This window comes from Pipistrellus kuhlii, unplaced genomic scaffold, assembly GCF_014108245.1.
Source record: "Pipistrellus kuhlii isolate mPipKuh1 unplaced genomic scaffold, mPipKuh1.p scaffold_m20_p_6, whole genome shotgun sequence".
Taxonomy (NCBI): domain Eukaryota; kingdom Metazoa; phylum Chordata; class Mammalia; order Chiroptera; family Vespertilionidae; genus Pipistrellus; species Pipistrellus kuhlii.
Window position 1 is genome coordinate 62,072,685 of NW_023425562.1, and position 21,972 is coordinate 62,094,656.

General features: G+C 42.7%; 1 protein-coding gene across 1 annotated transcript; it reads left to right on the top strand.

The window, feature by feature from the left end:
* Positions 1-2,979: 2,979 nt before the first annotated feature.
* Positions 2,980-20,001, top strand: LAMP5 (lysosomal associated membrane protein family member 5). The gene is made up of 6 exons (XM_036419405.2): positions 2,980-3,520; positions 4,079-4,251; positions 4,627-4,758; positions 4,877-4,982; positions 6,277-6,465; positions 19,129-20,001. Exons 1-6 carry the CDS (start codon positions 3,457-3,459, stop codon positions 19,305-19,307), a joined length of 843 nt encoding a protein of 280 aa, XP_036275298.1. The 5' UTR covers positions 2,980-3,456; the 3' UTR covers positions 19,308-20,001.
* The last annotated feature ends 1,971 nt before the right edge of the window (positions 20,002-21,972 follow it).

Consider the following 21,972-nt stretch of genomic DNA (forward strand, 5'->3'; position numbering starts at 1 on the left):
TGCATTGTCCTTCCTTGTTTTTCACACCAGGACAATATTCCCATTTCTTTCAAGACCCACCTTCTCCAAATGGCCTTCATTGGTTGATCCCACTCCACCTGGGGTTGGCTGTCTTACATTTTATTTCCCTAAACATCCCTGTACACCTTGTGCCAGGCAAACTCATATCTTCATGTACCCTCTTCATACACTCAGGAGGCTTTTCCCCACTTCTATAAAGAAGCAATCACCAAATGGTATGAGATTCATAAAAGCTAATTCAATAAGTACATTAATCAAAGAGAATCCTTCAAAGGTCTTTGAGGATCTAGAGGAGATCCCAAAGCCAACTTGCTTGGTCATACTTACCTCTGATATTTTGCATTGACCATCAGCAGCAATGATGAAAACTGACACAGCCACCAGCCACATGAATGTACATATTTCTGTCAGTTTCTCATAATTCCCTACCCCAGAAATGAAGAATGGAGCAAATGAAACACTTTTTTTTTTTTTTTTTTTTTTAAAAATATGATTTAATGATAAGTTTTGCTCCTTTATTATCTCTTTGGTAATTTAAAAACTAACTTTTTTTTTCAAAAGGATGATTAGAAAGTTTTGTAATTGGTGTAGCTGAAATTTGTAGGTACAATGGTTTAATTCCTATTGGAGCATAAGAATCACTGGGAATAAAATGAATAAATTAATGGGTATTTGTAAACTATATTTCAAATTAAATTCCTAAAAGATCATTAAATTAATTATGTTTGAAGATAATATTCCCAGGAAGAAAGGGTTAAAGTTGCTTTCATTTTTTTTCCTTTTAACTCTTTAGAATACTCTCTTGTATCAACAAAGCAATTATTTGTGTCAGATATGAAGGAAACCATTTTTAAAGGAATCACCATCTGATATATAAATCAGCTACAATAATTTAACATTAATAACCAATGCTACTTCCCATCTAATATTTTATTTTTAAAGCAGAGAGTCATCAATGAATTTAGTTGATCTTTTAACAACTTATAAAGTGAGGATATATGAAATAATGTATCACAAGAAAAACTGTCTTAATCTTTTACAGATATCTCTTTTACTTGTATAATGGTATTTGTTTATCTGTGGGTTTCCAAAGCACCAAGCAGAGTGTAGGTAGTAGATATTCAGTTAATATTGATAGGCTAAATTGATTTGTCTTTCATTTTGAATGCTTTGTATTCAATGGCTCACTTTGCCTATCCAGCTATCTTTTGAGTTATTATGCCATTTTCCAAGATGAGGTATACTAAAATCTGTGTAATAAAAATAGTGAAAACTGAACTGAAATCTATTTGTTTCTTTTCTCACTAAAGTATTGTAGGAAAAGAAAGAGAGAGACAGAGAAAATCTAATGGCTTCATTACATATGTCTCATTGTTTTCTAGTTTTTACAACACTACAGAAAAATAATAATTGCTAGCATATAGAGTGCTAATGTGACACATTGTAAGACATATACATTTTATAGCTTCCACTCTCAACTGATGATAATTGATTTTGTATGAATAAGGATTTACTTCAATTATTTTATATATAATCATTTATGAAAAGTTATTTCTTAAATATATTTTTATTTATTTCAGAGAGGAGGGAAGAGGGGGAGAGAAAGAGGGAGAGAGAGAGGAAAGAAAAGAGAGAGGAAAACATCAATGATGAGAGAGAATCATTGATCAGCTGCCTCCAGCAGACACCCCACTAGGGATGGAGTCCATATCCCAGCCATGTGCCCTTGACTGGACCCTTCAGTCTGCAGACCAACACTCTATCCATTGAGCCAAATCTGCTACAACAATTTATGAAATGTTCTTGAGAAATGTTTGGATAAAATATCAAAATACAGAGATAAATATAAAGATGCAAAATATCTATCTAATTGTTAATAGAGGAACAGATTTGAGAAAATAATTACAGATATTATGGAGCAAATATTATATTACAATATTAATTTATTTTAAAAAAGAATTCTATACATTTCAGGAATGTGAATTAATGATAGAGTTTAGATTTCAGCTTGTTATTTGGTCACTGAGTAAAGATTTTTATGGAAATAAAAATATGGTATATTTTGGAATCAAAGTATTATATAAGAAAAAATAAAGATGATCCCTACAAAGTCAAAGCATGTGATTTTTCTATTTTAATTCTAACTGACCATGTGATACTTAGGAAGGTCATTTAATTTATCTGAGCCTTAGTTTTAGGACATATACAACCACAATAAGGTATGTCTTTCCTTGCCTGCCTTCTAAAGCAATAGGAGTATAAAATTTTATAATGGCCCTTTATATAATTATTTTATGACCTTATATTACTCATTATTTACATAATGAAACCTTTAAGAAATATAATATTTGGATATAATTATAACTGCATGTCTGTTGCTGAAATAGCTATATTCTGATTCTGACTTACAGAGAGGAAAAAAAGATTAGCTACCAAGAATATAAATATAGGAGCTAGCTCAGTAATATTTGTTTTTCTGCCCCATTAGGTGCTGAACAGAAATATCAGTGTGTGTGTGTGTGTGTGTGTGTGTGTGTGTGTGTGTGTGTGTGTTTATATAACTATTAAATATTACTAAGAGACCCTAGGTGGCCCTCACAAACTTCAGGTTCACTTACATTCCTCTTGGCACAGTAAATACAATATAATGAATGAGGGTAAGTAAATGACCCTAGAGTTCAGAGTGCTCATGCAATCAGACAGCAGAACTCATGGGAAGGAAGCCCTATGGATATACTGCATTGACTGATGGCCTTGTTTGGGGAGGCAGCAATTTAACTGAGAACCCACGAGCTCATTGTGAGCAGGGAAGAGGAGATGCCTCCCAATGCAGGAAACGGTTGCCATAGCATTTTCCTTCCCTTTTACTGCCTACTCCCGCACCCCTAAAGCAACAACAATTTGTGCTCTAGTATTTTCTTTCAGGAGCTGGATGCATTTTCAGAAGCTAGGACTCTAGTCATGTGATTGTGATATCTACACCACCTACTGTTTTTGGTAAGGATATCAAATAAGTCCATTAAGTTTCTCAGGACAGAATCATCTTTGCGGATGCAACTGCAGAACAGGAAACAGACTCAGAGAGAATTTTAACCCCCGCCCCCAATCTCATTGGTCCTCTGCACAATCCAAGCCACAATCACTCCTGCAACACAACCCATTCCTTTCAGCACTCGCAGCCCTGGACAGCTCCCTCGCCGCGCGGCTCAATCCCCTGCAGCGAGCAGGATCCAGCTCAGCCAGCGTTGGTCGGCAGGGTGCCGCAGCAGATACCAAGTCCTCCCCAGAGCTTGCAGAGCACGCGCTCCATCCCTCCTCCCTCTCAGCGCCCCCGCCACTGGCTCACCCCAGCTCACTCCAGACGCGAGTTTAAGGGATTCCCTCTCGGACGGCCTCTGCAGCAGCACATCTGGCCTCATTCGCTGCAAGGCAACCATGGATCTCCGAGGAAGAGCCGTTCTCAGTTTTAATAGACTTCGAGTTCTCCTAATGCTGTTCCGTGAGTAACGTTTTGGCGATCGCGAGGGCTGAGTAGTCTTTTGCAGAGAAAAGAGCCAGCATAGTAAATAAAGTCCGGCAGCTTAAGAAGAGGCCATAACATTTTGCGTGTTGTTGTTGTTGTTGTTTTAGGAGGAGGTGGGGATGAAGACAGGAGTGGAAGGAGGGGGAAGAGGGCTTCCCTGCTAGGGACAAGGAATTCCCCAGAAAGCCACACACCTGTATGCCATATCCAGACAGTGCTATACCGGCCTGTTCGTGGGGTCAGAGCATTGGCAAGAAAGATTTGGTTTAAAATCCTAAGATTTAAAAAAAAAAAAAAAAAAAAAAAAAAAGGCCAGTTTGGCTATAAGTGAGTAAAGGCTTCCTTTTAAACTTTATTTCTGTTATAAATTAACAGTAATGGGCTTGAATTTGTTGGCATGAGAAAAGGCTCGCAGGTCGCACAGCTGTCGGGAATTTTGTCACTCCAGAGTCCGCAGACCGGGACCTCCAACCATTTGTCACCAGATCCTTGGGCTCAGGGAGCCTGGAACCGATAGGATTTTTCCCCCCGCAGGTACAATGGCTCGAATCACGGCAGAACAAGAAGTGGAAAATCTCTCAGGCCTTTCCACTAACCCCGAAAAAGATATATTTGTGGTGCGGGAAAATGGGACGACCTGTCTCATGGCAGAGTTTGCAGCCAAATTTATTGTCCCTTATGATGTGTGGGCCAGCAATTATGTCGATGTAAGGAACCTTCTCCTTCCCAGCTTGCTCCTAAGGCTCCAGGGGCGAAGGGCACTCACCCTCAATGCCCTACGAAGGCCTGGGTCGCCTGCCTTGCCCCCTTGGCCCCTGCAGGCTGCTCCTGAATGCTGCATGGGGGGTTCCGGCTTGTAACGCCTTTTGCTCGCTCTGCCTGCTTGGAAAGTAACCCCCTCTCTCTGCTTCCCTAACGGCGGCGGGGTCTGCACGTAGAGCATCTAACCGCATGTTCCCAGACCTCGGATCACGCGCGCAAAAGAGAGCCCAGGCGTGCAACCCGGAGTGTGGACGCGCCTCCCTGTGCAACCCCCACTGGGGCAGGGCGCGCTGAGGGGGTGCGGGCGTCTGTGTTCCCAGCTGATCACGGAACAGGCTGAAGTCTCACTGACCCGGGGAGCGGAGGTGAAAGGCCGCTGTGGTCACAACGAGTCGGAGCTGCAGGTGTTCTGGGTGGATCGCGCGTACTCTCTCAAAATGCTGTTTGTAAAGGTAACTCGGAGCCGAGGGGCGCGAAGGCTTTCCCGGGAGGGTGTGGGCAAGGGCCGCCCCTCAGTGTCTCCACCCAGAAGCTGCAGGGGCCATTGATGCGCGCCTTCTCGCTGGGCAGGAAGGTCACAACACCTCCAAGGGCCCCGAGGCGACGTGGAGGCTGAGCAAGGTCCAGTTTGTCTACGACTCCTCGGAGAAGACCCATTTTAAAGACGCAGTCACCGGTGCGTAGAGGTCAGCAGGGCTGGAGAGGGAGCCTGGGGAAGCGCGGACACTGCAGAAGCACAGGCAGGGAGGCCGAATTCCTCCGGAAATTCGGAAATTTTCTGAAAACAGATCCGGGCTTTGGCTCCCATGAGTATTCTCCAACGCGGAGAAAGTGGAAGCGCCAGTGGGTCTTCCTGATCTCAGGCCTGTACACGCGGCCAGGAATCCGGGCTGAGAACCAAGCAGGCACCCCTGGCCTGATGCCAGATGAGAGTCTCCTCTGAGGGCCTGACCTCCCCTGGCTGCCTGGGGGCGACCTCTTAGGATCTATCCTTTCCAGGGGCGCAGGGAAGGACAAAGCTGCATAAGTTTCTGCTCCCCATTTTCCTTCTCAGGCTCTAAAACTTGAAGGGAGCCTCTGACTTTCCCGTCAGGATCCCATGCCTTCAGTATCTTTTTGCTGCAGGACAGCAGGGCTCCCAGCCGTCTGCAGGCATCCACTGAAGCCACCCCAGAGTGCATTCTGCTCCGTGGCCTAATTTATGAGCTGTTTCTGCCCATCATTTTTAACAACTCACCCAGATTCTCCAAAAATACCGTGGCCAGAGGAATGTCCATTCCTCAAATAACAAAGTTTGTATTTGCAAGCGCCGTCAGAGACCACATTTAAATGTATTGATTGGTTTTCTCAGTTGTCTAATAAATTCACAAGGAGGCCTTCGATCTCCTGAGCACCTGGGCTGGGAAAAGACTTGAATTGAGCACGTGAAAGAATATCTATGTCATCTTTCCCTTTTCCCACCCTTTATCATCACAATAAAAAAAAATAAAAGGGCATTTTAAAAAATGTTCATAAAAATTCACATTCAAGCATTTTCCCAAGGTGTCTGCCCAGGACACAAGAAATCTTGCTTTATGAGGAAGATATTTTATTCTTTGAGGTCCAGTGTGAAATGTGGCAAACGGAGTCACTGTCCTGGGTCTTTGGGATCTGCGTTGCTAGGTTTTATAGAGTGAAAAGGGTTGGGTTTTTAGGTATCATGCTCATTTTCTAAAAAGAAATTCCAAAATTTTCCCAAATTCCAAATGAATATTTAAGGAGCTCCTGCTCATGAAGGAATGGGTGTATTTCTCCTTTGATGCTATAGGCAGAGCCTCAACTCTGGTGAGATGACACTGCCTGGCCGCACAGAGGGTTGGATTAGGTCTGGAGCTGACAAGCAAGAGCCATTTCCCTGGCTGGGGAGGTTAGGAACCAGGAAGGTTCTGCCAGCCAGAGAGGCCTCACCTTTGCTTTGGTTTTCCCTGCAGCTGGGAAGCACACAGCCAACTCCCACCGCCTCTCTGCCTTGGTCACACCAGCTGGGAAGTCCTATGAGTGTCAGGCTCAGCAGACCATTTCACTAACCTCCAGCGATCCGCAGAAGACAGTCACCATGATCCTGTATGCAGTCCACATCCAGCCCTTTGACATCATCTCTGATTTTGTCTTCAGTGAAGGTAGGTTGTGGGCGTGGTAAGGGGAGGGGGTAAGAGAAGTCTGGCATCAGGATGGACATGGAAGGGACCTGCTAAGAGTCCCAGGCTGCAGCTTGGATTTCCTCCAGGCTCTCATGACACTATCTCCTTCTGTAATATTTTTCTAAGACTTCTTCAATGTCTCCTTCTTCTTCCCTCTCTCCATTCCCCCTTTTCACTTCATTCTTCCCTCCCTTCTTTTATTTATTTATTTTTTAATCTTTCCCTTCCTCCTTTCCTTTGCCAAAAGGAAAACCCTTGGTAGGGAGAAAGGTAAGAAAATCAGCTTGGAAAAATATATACATTTTTGGTTTAAATCTTTTCGCTCAAGAAGCAGCTAAAAATCTCAGAGAGCCGTAGGTTAGAGAAGGGCCTCAGTTTCTCCATGTTCTCTCACTTCCAGCTGTAGTTTCTACCACTATGAGTCCAAGTTTATGTGTGGCTGGAATGCAATAGGTGTGTGTGTGTGTGTGTGTGTGTGTGTGTGTGTGTGTGTGTGTGTAGGTCGCATGGAGATCACAGAAAGAGAATTATGAAGGTGTGCCTCCATCCAGCACTCACTACGTGGGAGGGATACCCACAAGGCGCCAGAGAGGCATGGGTCCCTGACCTGCTCTCTCTGGGTTGTAGAGGAAATAAGCTTCTCCGTGGGTGTTAGCCCCTGAGAGTGCCTCTGGCAGGTTCAGGGCATCTCCATTCTCCTGGTTCTCTGCCTCCCAGCAGAGGCAGGGCATGAAGAGAGCTCACCTTTCTGCAATTAGTCCAAGTCTAGCCACAATTTACACTGGGCAGATGTAGGGCAAGGGAATTCTTCAATTCATGTGTTCTCTCTCTCTTGTCTAGGGGAGGTTGTTAAAGACAGATATATATATATATATATATATATATATATATATATATATATATATATATATATACTGTTGATTTCTTGTGGTTAAAAAATGGAGAGATATTCTTATTGCTTTATGGATGACTTTTTGGGGGGCTGGGACTCCCCAGGTGAATACAGTTATTCCAATGTTCAGGATATTAGAGTTCCCATCTGTGTCACACACAAATCACTGTCATTTCCCAATGAATCCAGCTTTCATAAAATGTACCTCCCACTCAAACCAGATCCACCCCCTCCCCCTTACCACCACCACCACATGATCAATTAGAAGGCATTTGAGAATTCCTATGCTCTTTTAAGAAGGGCCTGTTTCTTTCCTCATAGGGTTAGCAGCTAATACAGCACTTGGCCCATTGCAGATGCCCAGCTAACTTGGGCTGAATTGATATTCTGAAACTGTGCACTCAATTAATAGAGACTTCCAAATGCTTCCATGCCAGGCAAGTCAGAATCTAATTGATTTAGTAAAGCAGCACCACACTTAACTGTTCTCACACTATTCCATTTTAATGTATTTTCTTCAAAATTGAAACTAAACTCTGTGTCAAGACCTTAACTTTTTTTTTAATCTGTTTGACTGCAGAATTATTTATACATGTAATAATGTCTATCTTAAACTGAAAATATTAAAAATGATTAAATGTAATTGGATTTGTGATTATTGATGATCAGGAGTTTATTATGAAAATATTGGATTGTGTAGTATCAATCCCCAGGGTCCTTATCATAGATGCTTTTGAGTTTATATGGGTCCTTTCAATAGCCTCTAGTGCCTTTTGTTTTTGCTGGTCAGCTGTTCTTAGGCACTCTATTACTTCTTGGTACTACTGGTGCTGTAGTTGCTGCTTTTACTAGTTTCTTACCCAAACCTTGCCCTAACCCACTCTGGGTTAATTCTAAGTTGGTGCTTATAGTCATTCATGGATTGAGAAATCAAATCTCAGTTTAGATTTTTAGAATTGTGCACAATGTCAGAGTAAATGAATTCTGAATAAGGACCAGCACTACTTTCCTAAAAACTACTGAAGTTCATGGCATGGACTTAATGACATATTTTGTTTGAAAAGCAGTTTTTTATCCACTTCCAGCTCCTAGATGGGCGTGACAGTCTAGGAGTATTTGTACCTAAGCATATAAAACGTCTTAAAGGCAGATATATTAAGCACAAGAAAATTGCACCTGTCTCACCAGGCTTCTCTGGGTAATAATTAGGATGTCCCCTTCTGTATGGTGCCCTGGGGTTTTAAGCCGTGTAGCTTTGGAAGCAGGCAAGCCCCATTCAGAGTCACTCACTGGATCGATGCGCCTTTGTATGGTAGGGGCTCTTTTGTTCCTGGCTACTCCTTGTCAGAGCCTCTCAGACTCCCGCTGCATTTTGTAAGAGACCATTTTATTTGATTTTGTAAGACACCATTTTATTTGGTCCCCATCCCCCAGAACAGACCCTCAGGAGGCCCTGGCCGTGTTGTGGATGGCTGTGTGAGTGTGAGTGGAGCTTGCCTGTGCATGTGTGTGTGTGTGTGTGTGTCTGTGTGTGTGTGTGTGTGTGTGTGTGTGTGTAGGGAGTGGTGGGGGAATTATCTGGTCATATCTGTATGCTCACTTCAGGGTGTATACATGCAATTGGTCATGTGTGCACAGGACCCACAGCATCGGGGTTTCCAATGAAGAGTCTCTCCCCTGTGTAAGAGGGGGCATACCTGGCAGCCTGCAATTTCACACCTGCCTGCTTAGACTGAGAAAGACAAGGAAGAGTCAGTGAAGTGGATTAGTTGTCACTTTCAGGGGCTTTTCTCAGCCCAAATGGGGGTTGACGTCTCTATCACACAAATCTCTTTGGAGCACTGAGCTTGGTTACTACACCAATCCCCAGCGAAGGATTCCGAGCTGCAGTGCGCACAGGAATCTGCTGCAATGCATACAACTGTGGTGATTGTGCTAGCATGCAGAGTCTGGCTCAGTAGGTCTGGGGCAGGATCCATGGTGCTCCATTTCTAGCCAACCTCCCCATCCTCCCACCCCCCATACTTCTGGTCTGTGGAGCACTGTGGAAAAGATACGAGCATGGAAGGCAGGAACACACAAGCTTTACTGGTGCTTGGACACGGTTGCATGAGAAGGGAAGCTCTTCATAGCATGAGGCTGACCGGAGGGAGGCACCTAAGGACCCCCATCTGTAGGGGGAGGAGTTTTGAAGAGGGGGTTACTGTGCCTAGGTGATGTCTATCACTGGGTAGCACAGTGAGGAGTCTCTGGGTTCGGAGAGCTCTGAGGGGCAGCAAAGAGGCTCTAAGCCATATAGCTACAAGGCCCTAGTCAGGCGTCCTCAAACTTTTTAAAGTGGGGGCCAGATCACGGTCCCTCAGAGAGCTGGAGGGCCGGACTATATGAACTACTAAATTTCTACTGTAACACCTCGGCTGCGCTCACTGCCTAAAAAACCTGGCGGGCCAGATCAGACTCCTCTGCGGGCCGCATGTGGCCCGCGGGGCCATAGTTTAAAGACGCCTGCAGCTTATCAATGGGTAACAGCTGTTGGTTGAGGTTTATTATGCAAAGCAGGTAGACCCTAAATGGCTAAAAATCTGCTTGTTTGGGCTGTTTTAAAAAGAATTGGATGTGTAAAAATTTGAGTTTGGCACCAGTAGGCTTTTCAGCTAATGGATCTCAGTCTCCAGTGGGAAAATAAACCACCGAGGGGCCAATATGCGGCAGCCACATTGGCTCATTTCCATAACAAATACACTTTGTGTGCCTTCTACCTCCCTGCAGTTCAAGGCACCCCTGTTGTTCAGTTGGGGTGGATTAATTCGTCCTCCCACAGTTAATTCCTTGTGTGTCCCTTTGAGGGCCCCAGGAGATTCCTGTATGTGATGGGGTGTAGGATGCAGCACTGGGAGGGACAATCAGCCTGAGCATTGTAATGGCTTGTACTAAAGGCAACTTTCACGCATAATGACAGAAGAAACATAATGGAACACGAAGGGGACCTCTGTTCCTCTTTATTAAAAATTCAGGTTTTACAGGCATTTACACGGTACCCCATATAGACTGGTTCCTTTTTAATTCTTTTTTGAGGAGAAAAAAACAAACACAAAAACAAGCAAATCAAACTGTGAAGAAGGAACTGAGACCCCCATTGACAGTGGGGAAACTGAGGCTGGGAGAAGTGAAATTATTGGTGAAGGCTGCACTCCGATTGGCTGCCAGGGCTGGGGCCAGAACCTGTATGTGGGTATCAGATCCTGTGCTCTTCATCTCTGAGAGCCTCTGCTGCTTTTGCTCAGCAACTATAACCAACATGTGGACGCAGGAGGCCCCTTTTGAAAGGTCATTGGGTACCTTGGACTCATGAGCTTTGTGTCATTGGTGCTAATGACATGAACAGGAGATGCCACCTGATCTGTATTTTACCCAGAACTATGGGGGAGGGGGGGCGGGGTGACGGACTTGTGTTCTAGTGGAAATGAGTGAGCCTTACCTTCCTCTGTATACCATCCCCAGTAGTGTTACAGAATTTACCAGGTGACCGAAAAATGCACAGGAGTACCCAGAGATACAGGAAAAACCCATTTATTTCTAGATGTTTCACATGTGCTAGTACCGTGACTCAGAGGAGCCTTTTTCCAAATCCTGAGCAACCCAATATGGAGGAAGCTTTCTCTTTGCACCCTTTGGTTTCTTTGTCCCCCAAATAAGGATCAGACTTCTGGACCTTTTGCATGCTTTGCAAAAAGCCCATGTATTGGGATGGGGGTCTGTGAGTCCCAGTACCTAAAGGCCTGGCCTGGCACCAGCACTGATAACCCCCTCTGGGGGTTGTGTATTGTTCATGGTTTACGGCCTCTGTAAAAAGTATTTAGGTAAATAGGTCTTGCAAGACCAGATAATTAAGGAAGGGGCACTGACTGGATTAGAGGCTGACAGGAATGTGCATTAGGGATACTGATTAACTAGGTACAGAGTCAGGCTGCTAGTCTCTCTGCCAAAAATGTCTTATTTTCCTCATCTCTAGGTGCCCCCTGGCTAGCTGCCATGCCACCAACCCAGGGAGGGTTTGCTGATGCTCATCCCAAGGGATGTGTGGAACACCCCAGTCAAGAAACATGTCACCCTGGGTACTTGATCTTCGGGCCCTCCTGTGTAAGCATCTAGAGCCGTGGTTCTCAACCTTTCTATTGCCATGACCCTTTAATACAGTTCCTCATGTTGTGGTGACCCCCAGCCATAAAATTATTTTTGTTGCTACTTCATAACTATAATTTTGCTACTGTTATGAATTGTAATGTAAGTATCTGTGTTTTCTGATGGTTGTGACCCACAGGTTGAGAATTGCTAGCAGGGTCACTTAAGACCATGGGAAAACACATATATTTACATTATGATTCATTAACAGTAGCAAAATTACAGTTATGAAGTAGCAACAAAAATAATTTTATGGTTGGAGGTCACCACAACATGAGGAACTGTATGTTAAAGGATAGCAGCATTAGAAAGGTTGAGAACCACTGATCTAGAGAGAGATAATTCTGTTATTAATACTTTGAGAACTTGTTGAAGGCTGGGATATGGTGCCCAGTGTAGGGCCACATTGCTAGTCTTAGAATTCTGTATTCTTGGCATTGTCCTGGGACACAGCACATTAGTGTGGGTTCCCCAAAAGCAGATCCTAAGTGAGTGTGTAAGGGCAAGTAGTTTACTTAGGAGGTGGTTCTGGAAAGCACTGGCAGGGGATTGGAAAAGTGAGATGAGATAGGAAGGCAAGGCAGCCCACACAGGTCCATTAATAAGCAGATTACTACTGTGGGCACCTGGGGTCACACTGTTGGAACATCTGGGAGAGGTTATAGGACCCACATCATGTATCCCACCTGACCTGGGAGGGGAAGGGAAAGTAGGGGAGGGGGCCAGCATTTACCTGCCAAGTCTCATGCACTACATCGGGGTAAAACAGATTAGATGGTACCTCCCAATCATACTGTTTGGAATATTAGAAGTCATGATAAAAATCTCACGAATTCAGCCTGCCAACAATCTTTCCAATGACTGCTGGGGTGGAGGGGCAGGCATTGACTCTGGGTTATCTAACTTCCTTGTAGTCAAAACCTGTGGGAATGAGTGGCAATGGTGAATGGCAATGGTCCGTGTCTGCTACACCTTGTTACTGGGAGATATAAACTGCCCCTGGCCTGGGGGAGCTTACAGGTTGGTGGGATAGAGTTTACACATATTCTTCTTGTGCTTGCCCTGTTCCTGACACACAGAGACATAATTAATATTTAACTTTTCCTTCTATTGTAAATGAAGGTAGCAACCCACAGTAGTATCAGTAATACCTGTGACATTGTCACAAATAGATATCATAGTTTCATCTCAAGTTAGTTTGTACAGCTCTTGCAAATAATTATGCTTCTCACTATTTTGTAAATCACAGCCAGCATACATGTGTATTAACAAAAAGTACCTATAGTACTGTCTTTCCAATCATATAAAAATATGTTGATAGCTGAATTTCAGTGTAATCTGTTTCCTGTATAACATTAAATATTTTATTTTTATGCATTTATAAGCATTATTCAAAGAAGAGTGTTACAGTTTCATCAAACTAGTATAAAAAATGATTACAACCTATGGTCAATCATGGCCTAATATATATTAAATGGAAAATTCCATTTAGTAGGTTTATTTATTTATTTTTTATTGATTTCAGAGAGGAATGGAGAAGGAGAGAGAGATAGAGACATCAATGATGAGAGAGAATCATTGTCAGCTGCCTCCCAGCCCAGGCATATGCCCTGACCAGGAATCAACCGGTGACTTACTGATTCATAGGTCAATGCTCAACCACTGAGCCACTGGATGCCAGCACTGTTTTAAATAAAAGAGAATAGAATAGAGTATAAAATGATTTGAAGCACAAAGTAAGGATAACTATTGTTTTGTAAAATTCTGGTTTTAGTTATGTATGTATACATCTGTTTTGACTTGTAATATAAAATTTTTTCCCTATGGATTAGAGGCAGATTAAAACACTGGCTGAAGCTTAAAAGGGAAATGGGAGTTCTTTATGGTTTCACAATCTCTTATCTAAAATCTCGGACAATTTCCAGAATTCAGAATATTGTAGATTTTAGGAAAAAATATACTGTGATTTTGCTTTCTACAATTTCAGTTACCTATGGTCAACCATGGTCTAAATATATAAATGAAAAATTCCATAAATAAACAATTCATAAGTTTTAAATTATGCAGTGCTCTGAGCAGCATGGTGAAATATCTCGCTGTCCTGCTTTATCCCACTTGGTCTATGAATCGTTCCTCTGTCCAGCATATCCACATATCTGCCATTAGTCACTTAGTAGCTGTTCAAGTTATTACATACACTATTGATAACCTATAGCAGAGCCGATGTTCAAGTAACCTTACGGCTCACGTTATTCACCTCACTTCATCTCATCACTCGAGCATTGTATCATCTACATCATTACATGAAGAAGGGTGAGTACATTATAATAAGGTATTTTGAGAGGAGACCACATTCACATGAACTTTAATACAGTATCCTATATAATAAAGAAGTAATATGCAAATTGACCATCATGCCCTCTCACAACATGGCCACCCCCATGTGGTCACAAGATGGCCTCTACAAGATGGCTGGCAGGGAAGGGCAGTTGTGGGTGATCAGGTTTGCATGGGAAGGCGGTTATGGGTGACTAGGCTAGCTGGGGAGGGCAGATGGAGGTGACCAGACCTGCAGGGGAGGGCAGTTGGGGGTGACCAGGTAGGCAGGGAAGGGTATCTGGGGCAACTAGGCCTACAGGGGAGGGCTGCTGGGGGTGACCAAAACTGCAGGGGAAGGCAATTGAGGGCAACCAGGCCAGCAGAACAGTTAGGTGTCAATCAGGCTGGTAAGGGAGTGGTTAGGGGGTGATTACACTGACAGAAGCGGTTAGACTCTAGGGGTGTCGAACTCAATCAGAGAAGGGGCCAAAATCTAAAATCCAGCCTAAATCGCGGGCCGAATGGTTTACTGAACAGTCATAAACTGTCATTGTGATGGAAACACAGCGGAGTGCAGTGATGACAGCGCAGTGCGGGCCACATTGCAAGGCCTGGCGGGACGGATTTGGCCCGCGGGCCTTGTGTTTGACACATGTGGGTTAGAGGCAATCAGGAAGGCAGGCAGGTGAGCTGGTTGGGAGCCATCAGTCCTGGATTGTGAGATGGATGTCTGTCTTCCAGTTTAGGCTCGATCCCTGTGAGGTCCCAGATTGGAAAGGGTGCAGACTGGACTGAGGGACAATTCCCTCCCCCCAGTGCACAAATTTCATGCACTGGACCTCTAGTTTTGTTATAATTATTCTATTTTTAGTTATTGTGGTTAATCTCTTACTATGCCTAATTTACAAATCACTTTATTATAGGTATGTGTTTAGAGGGGAAAAACATTATCCTATATAATAAAAGTCTAATATGCAAATTACCCCCTCAACTGGGAATTTGACTAGGGGGCAAGGCTGGTCCATCAACCACCTGTGGCCGCTCCCCTGGTCAGCCCAGCTCGATCGGCCCCAATCAGTGTGGGCTGGCCTGACCCCACCCATGCACTAATTTATGTACCAGGCCTCTAGTATACATATATAACTATGTATACAGTTTGGTGTTCTGCAGAGTTTTAGACATTCACTGGGGATCTTGGAATGTATACACATGGATAAGTGAGACTATTGAATTAAAAAGACTGTAGACTTTGATTGTAGCCCCCTGTAATCAAATATATTAACATATATTTATTGTGCAATGAAAAATGTGAATTTTCAGATTAGGTAGGATGAATGAGAATTATGAGCAGGCCAATGGTAACTCAAGTCAGGTTTTGCTGCCAAATGAATGATAACAAAGTACTTTTGATTTCCAGAACTTTGTGGATTTTGGAATGGTGGATAAGGGATAGCAGGTTCAGGAATTCCCATTTATTTGACCTCTCAGTGGGAAGGAAATGGGTGAGGATGGGAGGATTCAGTATTTTTCATGATACTTTTTGACATCCTCTTATTTCCCATGATTATTTTTGAAATGTCCATAGTTAAATACTTCCTTTAGAAAGCACTTCCTGTGCTGTGTTTAGTTCAGTTTTTTGTTTGTTTGTTTGTTTGTTTTTCCCCTAATGCAACAACAGCAAAAAAACTTTGTTAAGAAATAAAACACAGCTGGTGTGGCTCAGTGATTGACTATTGACCCATGAACCAGGAGGTCATGCTTCAATTCCAGGTCAGGGCACATGCCCTGGTTGGGGGTCAATCCCCAGGGGGGCATGCAGGAGGCAACTGATCAGTGATTCTCATCATTGATTTTTCCAACCCTCTTGTCCGCTTCCTGAAATAACATTAAAAAAAAAAAAAAAAAAAAAAAAAAAAAAAAAAAAAAAAAAACACAATAGTAATTTAATTTGGCAATGTATTCATGCCAAAATACATTGTGCTTTTCTCCTCTGGAAAAAAAAGATGGGATATAAGGTGTTATTTATCATATCATAACTACACCAAAGTTATTATCTATTTAAGAATAATATATCTGGCACCAAACTTGATATGTAGTCGTTTTTTTTCCCTAGCCAATTTTTTCCCCAAGCAATTTTCTGACACTAATTGGGAGTCCTACAATTCCACTCAATTCTGACAGGATCCACCTGGAGACCATTCAGGGGTCTTCAAACTACGGCCCGCGGGCCACATGCGGCCCGCAGAGGAGTCTGATCTGGCCCGCCAGGTTTTTTGGGCAGTGAGCGCAGCCGAGGTGTTACAGTAGGAATTAGTAGTTCATATAGTCCGGCCCTCCAGCTCTCTGAGGGACCGTGATCTGGCCCCCACTTCAAAAAGTTTGAGGACCCCTGGAAGAACTCAGCCCTACAAGATTACCCGCTCCCTCTATAGACACCTGCTATATATTGGAGGCTTCCACCTCCTTCTCCTCAGGTGAGATTAATTTGTTAGAGTGGCTCTCAGAACTTTATTAAATCACCCATTTATAAAAGTCAGGGCACATGCCCTCTCTGAGTGTGCCATTCTCCCTATATATCCTTGTGTCCACCAACCAGAAGCTCTGTGGACCAGTCCTTGTGGGATTTTATTGAGTTATCATTGCAGAGGCAGGACTGATTACATCACTGGCCATTGGTGATTGAATTCAATCTCTCCACACCCAGAAATCAGGGTTTTTGGGTCCAAAGGTGTCAACACTTTAGTCACAGGGCTGGTTCTCCTGGAAACCAGGCTCCTATCCTTAGGTGACCCAGGGGCCTTCCGAAAGCCCCTCATTAATATAAACTCAGGTGTGGTTGGAGGGGGTTTGTTATGAATATCAAAGTATGAATTTGTGGCAAGCACATGGAAATTGAGCAAACCCCACAATCTGTGTTAACAAAATACACACAACATTGTGTTATAGTGAGGAAAACAAATAAACTTGGTTAACAAAATACCTACTCCAGGGACGCCATTTCTGTTCATTGTTCTCCTCAAAGATACAATGCGGGATCATGGGAAAAACCAGCTTTCTGACTAAGGAGTTCTAGGCCCACAGCTGTCCCCAGTGCACCTTGTAACAATGGCAAGTCTTTTCCCTGGGAAATGGGTATATTTGACCACAGGCTGATAATCAAAGTATTGAACTTGTTACAATTGAATCGAAGAGTGAAAAAAACAAGCCCCCGTCTCATTCTTTCAGTTCTTCTGGTTGTAATAAAAAGGCTCAGCCTAGTGCTAATAATTCGTAATATTTGCCAAAATATCTTTTAAAAAACTATTATTTTTTTCTCAGTTGGGGAACGTATATGTGTAAATATTTACATATTTATTTAAGCAGTTTTATTTAGGTATAATTTAAATAAAATAAACCATCCATATTAAAATGTATGATGTGCTAAATATTGACTTAAAGCTAAGTATTTGAAGCTATCACTATAATTTATAAATATCAACATATCCATCATCTCCCAAAATATCTTTATACCCCTTTGTAATAAGTATCCATCTCACTGATTTTTTCAGAAACTGAAGGTGTTTTCGTGACCAGTACATAGATCCACAGAGCCCAGAGCCCTCTTTCCTTCCTGCCTTGTGATTTGGTTGCCTCTGAATGCCAGTGGCTCGAATCTTCTAAGTACCTGATGCTGACTCTATCCCTAGCTTATGTCTTCTCAATACTGCCCTGACTATGCTGAGTCAGACTATTTGAGTTCAGATTGGGGCTTCATTTACCCCTGGGCAAATTCCTTAGTTCTTTTTACCTCAGTTATCTAATGTGTGAAATAGGTGTGCTGTGTCTACTGCATACAATTATTATAGAGATTAAATGAGGCAATCTTTGTATTTAGGACTGAAAATTAATTTAGGAACCAGGCATGTTAAGTATGAGCTTTTAGAAAACTGCCTATTTGCCTGTGATTTTCCAGATTCTTTTTATTGGTCTCAGGTGAGTTGAGAGGGAGGACTGTATCAACAGGGATTTTGGAGCATCCTGGCACAAAGTACAATAGTTGCTCAATAAGCACTCACTGGGTCATCTTTACTTAAGAACTTGGTCTTTATAAAGAGATATCTAAAGCCTGTTTTATCCAGTTGTGGCTCATAAATTTGGTGAAAGGTCACTCGTTACCCACAGAGAGCAAGGAAGCCCAAGTAAACATGTACTTTTTGCTAGGAATGCACTCTGTTCACCTCTACTAAGTATCTGACCACCAGGTTTCCCCAAAATTGCTTTTTCAGATTCTATGTGAAAATGGAGACATAGAGCTATGAAACTTGAATTTTAAGAAAGTAAGATTGAATCACCTTGTGTGCTAGTAACATTTTCTTTCTTGATCTAGGTGCTGATTACATGGGGTATTCATTTGAGAAAATTCACTAAGCTCTGCACTTTTTAAAAAAGATTTTAGTATATTTACATATATTCAAATGCACAAATCTAAAGTATTTAACCCAATGCATTTTTACCTGTACTTGCAACCAGGTAACTCTCACCTAGATCAAGATATAGAATATTTCCATCGCATCTGAAAATCCCTTGTGTCCTGCTTGCCAAGTATAAGGATTTTTATTATTTTAATCACCGTAGACTTAGTTTTACCTGCTCTTAAACAGGTAAAAGGCATCATACAATATATACTCTTTTGTGTTTGACAGATTTCTTAGTTTTAATTAGAAAGAATTAAATAGTTTTTTTTAAGTGTTTGTACCATTTTCCACCAATGATGTATGAGAGTTCCCATTGCTTCATGTAGTTGCCAACATTTGGTATTTTCAGAGTTTTTAAAGCTGTATATTTGTGTACAATTCTCTATGTGTACACTCTCCTTCAAGAAAAAGTTATATAATCAAACCAATAATAAAAATGATGGTGGTTGGGTCTTGATACTCTGAAAATTGAAAAAAATCATCTGAATATTTTGTTGACATTGGCCAGGAATCCAATAACTGAATGTTGCCTTATTTAATTGGTATATTTTTATTTATATTATGCAAAAATATTGTGATTCAGCCTTAGAGTTTGTTGGGGAAATATTGTTTCTGAAAACACACACTCGCGCGTGCGCGCGCACACACACACACACACACACAACACACAGGTCTTCCCAAAGTTTCCTGGAGAGAGATTTTCATCTCCATTGCCTTTAAATTTTGGTAGGAGAATGTATGATTTAGTGCCTTTGGACTGGAGCTCACTGCTTTTCTTCTTCTTTCCCATTTCAGAACATAAATGCCAGGTGGATGAACAGGAACAGTTGGAGGAAACCTTGCCCCTGATCTTGGGGCTCATCTTGGGTTTCGTCATTGTGATAACACTGGTGATTTACCACATCCACCACAAAATGACTGCCAACCAGGTGCAAATCCCTAGGGACCGGTCCCAGTATAAGCACATGGGCTAGGGGCCATTAGGCAGGCAGCCCTAAACCCTGTCCCTCACCTGGATCGGATAGAGACACAAAAGCACTTTACCACCTTGTACATGGGATACACCAACATAGCTACAATCCAGCAGTCCTGGGTATCCACAGCTTGCTTGGCCAGTGTCCATGCTTAAACCCAGGGATGGAGGGATCCTTTTGGCTGCAGGGGGTGAGTGGCAATTGTTCTCTCTATGCTGGAGAATGGGAATAGGGGGGTCAGCCAGCTTTCATGCTCATGGTGGCTTGGCTTTGACTCTTAAAGGAGCAACACATAAAAGTCAGAGGAATATCTGGCCCCAAACTTTACAGATTGGAAAGACACTCCCTTTGGGAAGTCACCCCTTTAGAAATAGGGGTGTTTTGGTCCCTTGAACACAGCTGGCTAACCCTACACAATTGTCAATGCACATGAAATACAACCTCATGCTCCCTGCGGCAAGACCCCTGAAAGTGACCCACGCTTCTGGCTGGCATTCTGCATGTCTAGTGAATGTCTTGGAATGTTCCACGGCTACCTGCACCCAGTGACTTCGCAGCACAAGCATCTGGTCAATGCCACTCTACAGAGTTGTATGGACTTCACAGTGTGCCAGGTCCAACTAATGGGACCTGAAGAATCAATCAATCCATGTGAGTTTGTTTTTCAGAATGAATTAAAACACTACAGTCTAAAGTTTGTCTGCTTTCTTGAAACAAGAAAACAAACCTAAAATGATTTCTTTGGCATCCAGAGGAGAGAGGGGAATGATCAAAAGGAGAAAAAGCAAAGAATGAAAAAACATTCTTTGCTTTTTCTCCTTCCTGCAGGAGAAAAAGCAAAGAATGGGCAGGCGGCATTGAAAGGGATGTGGACCTTTCCAGGTGATAGGACATGGATTTCTTTGGCAATTATACATCGTCTTAATGATGGCACATCTTAGCAATTGGTCTGATATTGCCTGTGATGCTTCTTGGTCTTGAGTTTGGTATTTCACTTTGGATAAAAAGCTGGACTGGCTCAGCTGGGTGTGGCTCAGCAGTTAAGCATTGACCCAGAAATCAAGAGGTCACCAGTACGATTCAGGATCAAGGCACATGTCCAGGTTGCAGGCTCAATCCCCAGTAGAGGGCGCACAGGAGGCAGCCGACTGATGATTCTCTCTCATCATTGATGTTACTATTTCTCTTCCTTCTTCCTTCCTCTCTGAAATCAATTAAAAATATATTAAAAAGCTGGATTGAACATGGTAACCTAGGTGGGGTTTTATTTGAAGTTAATATATTGAAACTTCATAATTTGAATTCCCACATTTCCTAAATAATCATTTTTCAGAAGATCTAAGTGGAGGGGAGAGAAAATGTATCTTCTGGTGTTAAGGTGGACATCCACCACCCCCATGCAGTCTCCACCACATAAGAGGCAGCATGGGTCCATCCCCTCTAGCCTTCCACTGCTGGCAGTAGTGTATCCTTACAAATCCAAGATCCCAGCAAATCTTGATAAATGTCAGCCAGTTGCCGTTTTTACCCATGTGTTTGTTGCTCTTTCAACCTCAGTCTTTTCCTCTGAATCAACTTTCTTCATGTCTGTCTGGTACCGGTGAGGAAAAAGCCTCAATTTCTCATAAAAGTTGCACGTTTCACAGGAAAAAGGAGCTGCCTTTGGTGCCTGTGAACATCTCCCCATGGTTTATTCCATTCTGCTATCACCTGTGATCATCTTGCCCCTGGCCCAAACTGGACAAGCCCTTTCCTTTTTAGCATCCTATGTTGTGACCTCCTCCCCCTCCTCCTCCTTCTTCTCCTTCTCCTCCTCCTCCTCTTCCCCCTCCTCCTCCTCCTCTTCCCCCTCCTTCTCGTCGTCCTCCTCCTCTTCCTCCTCCTCCTCCTTCTCCTCCTTCTCCTCCTCCTCCTCCTTCTACTCCTCCTTCTCCTCCTCTTCCTTCTTCTTTACAAACTTCATTATTTATTGGAATCATCCAAGGACTTTGGGACAAATGGACACTTAGTTGTAGCAATAAGTTAACCTTAATTTCTGTAACCCTTTCAAACGAACTTTTAGAAATTTGAGCCATACATCTGAAAATTTCATATTTACTTTCACAACAGTAAATTTGTATTGTTTTTTAAAATTTACTTTCACAAAACATAAGACTCTATTATTTTTTATAGTCATTATTTTTTATAGCACCCACTTAGTGCAGGCTAAGTGTTGGGTATTCAGTAGTAAGCTTGACAACTTAGAGTCTATAATGGAGGATTGATAAGTAAACAACACACAAGCAGGTCATTCTAAAAAGAACACAGTGCCATGGCTCTTTTTAGAAAGTTGTCATGTGGCCACCTCCCTATGTCTAAGCTGCCTAATTAAATCTTTTTAGGATACAAATTAATTTTTTTATTGATTTCAGAGAGAGGTAGAGGGATAGAGGGATAGAGACATCAATGATGAGAGAGAATCATTGATTGGCTGCCTCCTGCATGCCCCCCACTGGGGATCAAGCCCATAATCGGGACATGTGCCCTGACTGAGAATTGAACCATGACCTCCTAGTTCATGGGTTGATGCTCAACCACTGAGCCACACCAGCCAGGCTATGATCCAAATATTTTCAATCTCAAACTTAAGACTGATTTTCCCACCTGCAGAATACAGTAAGCATGA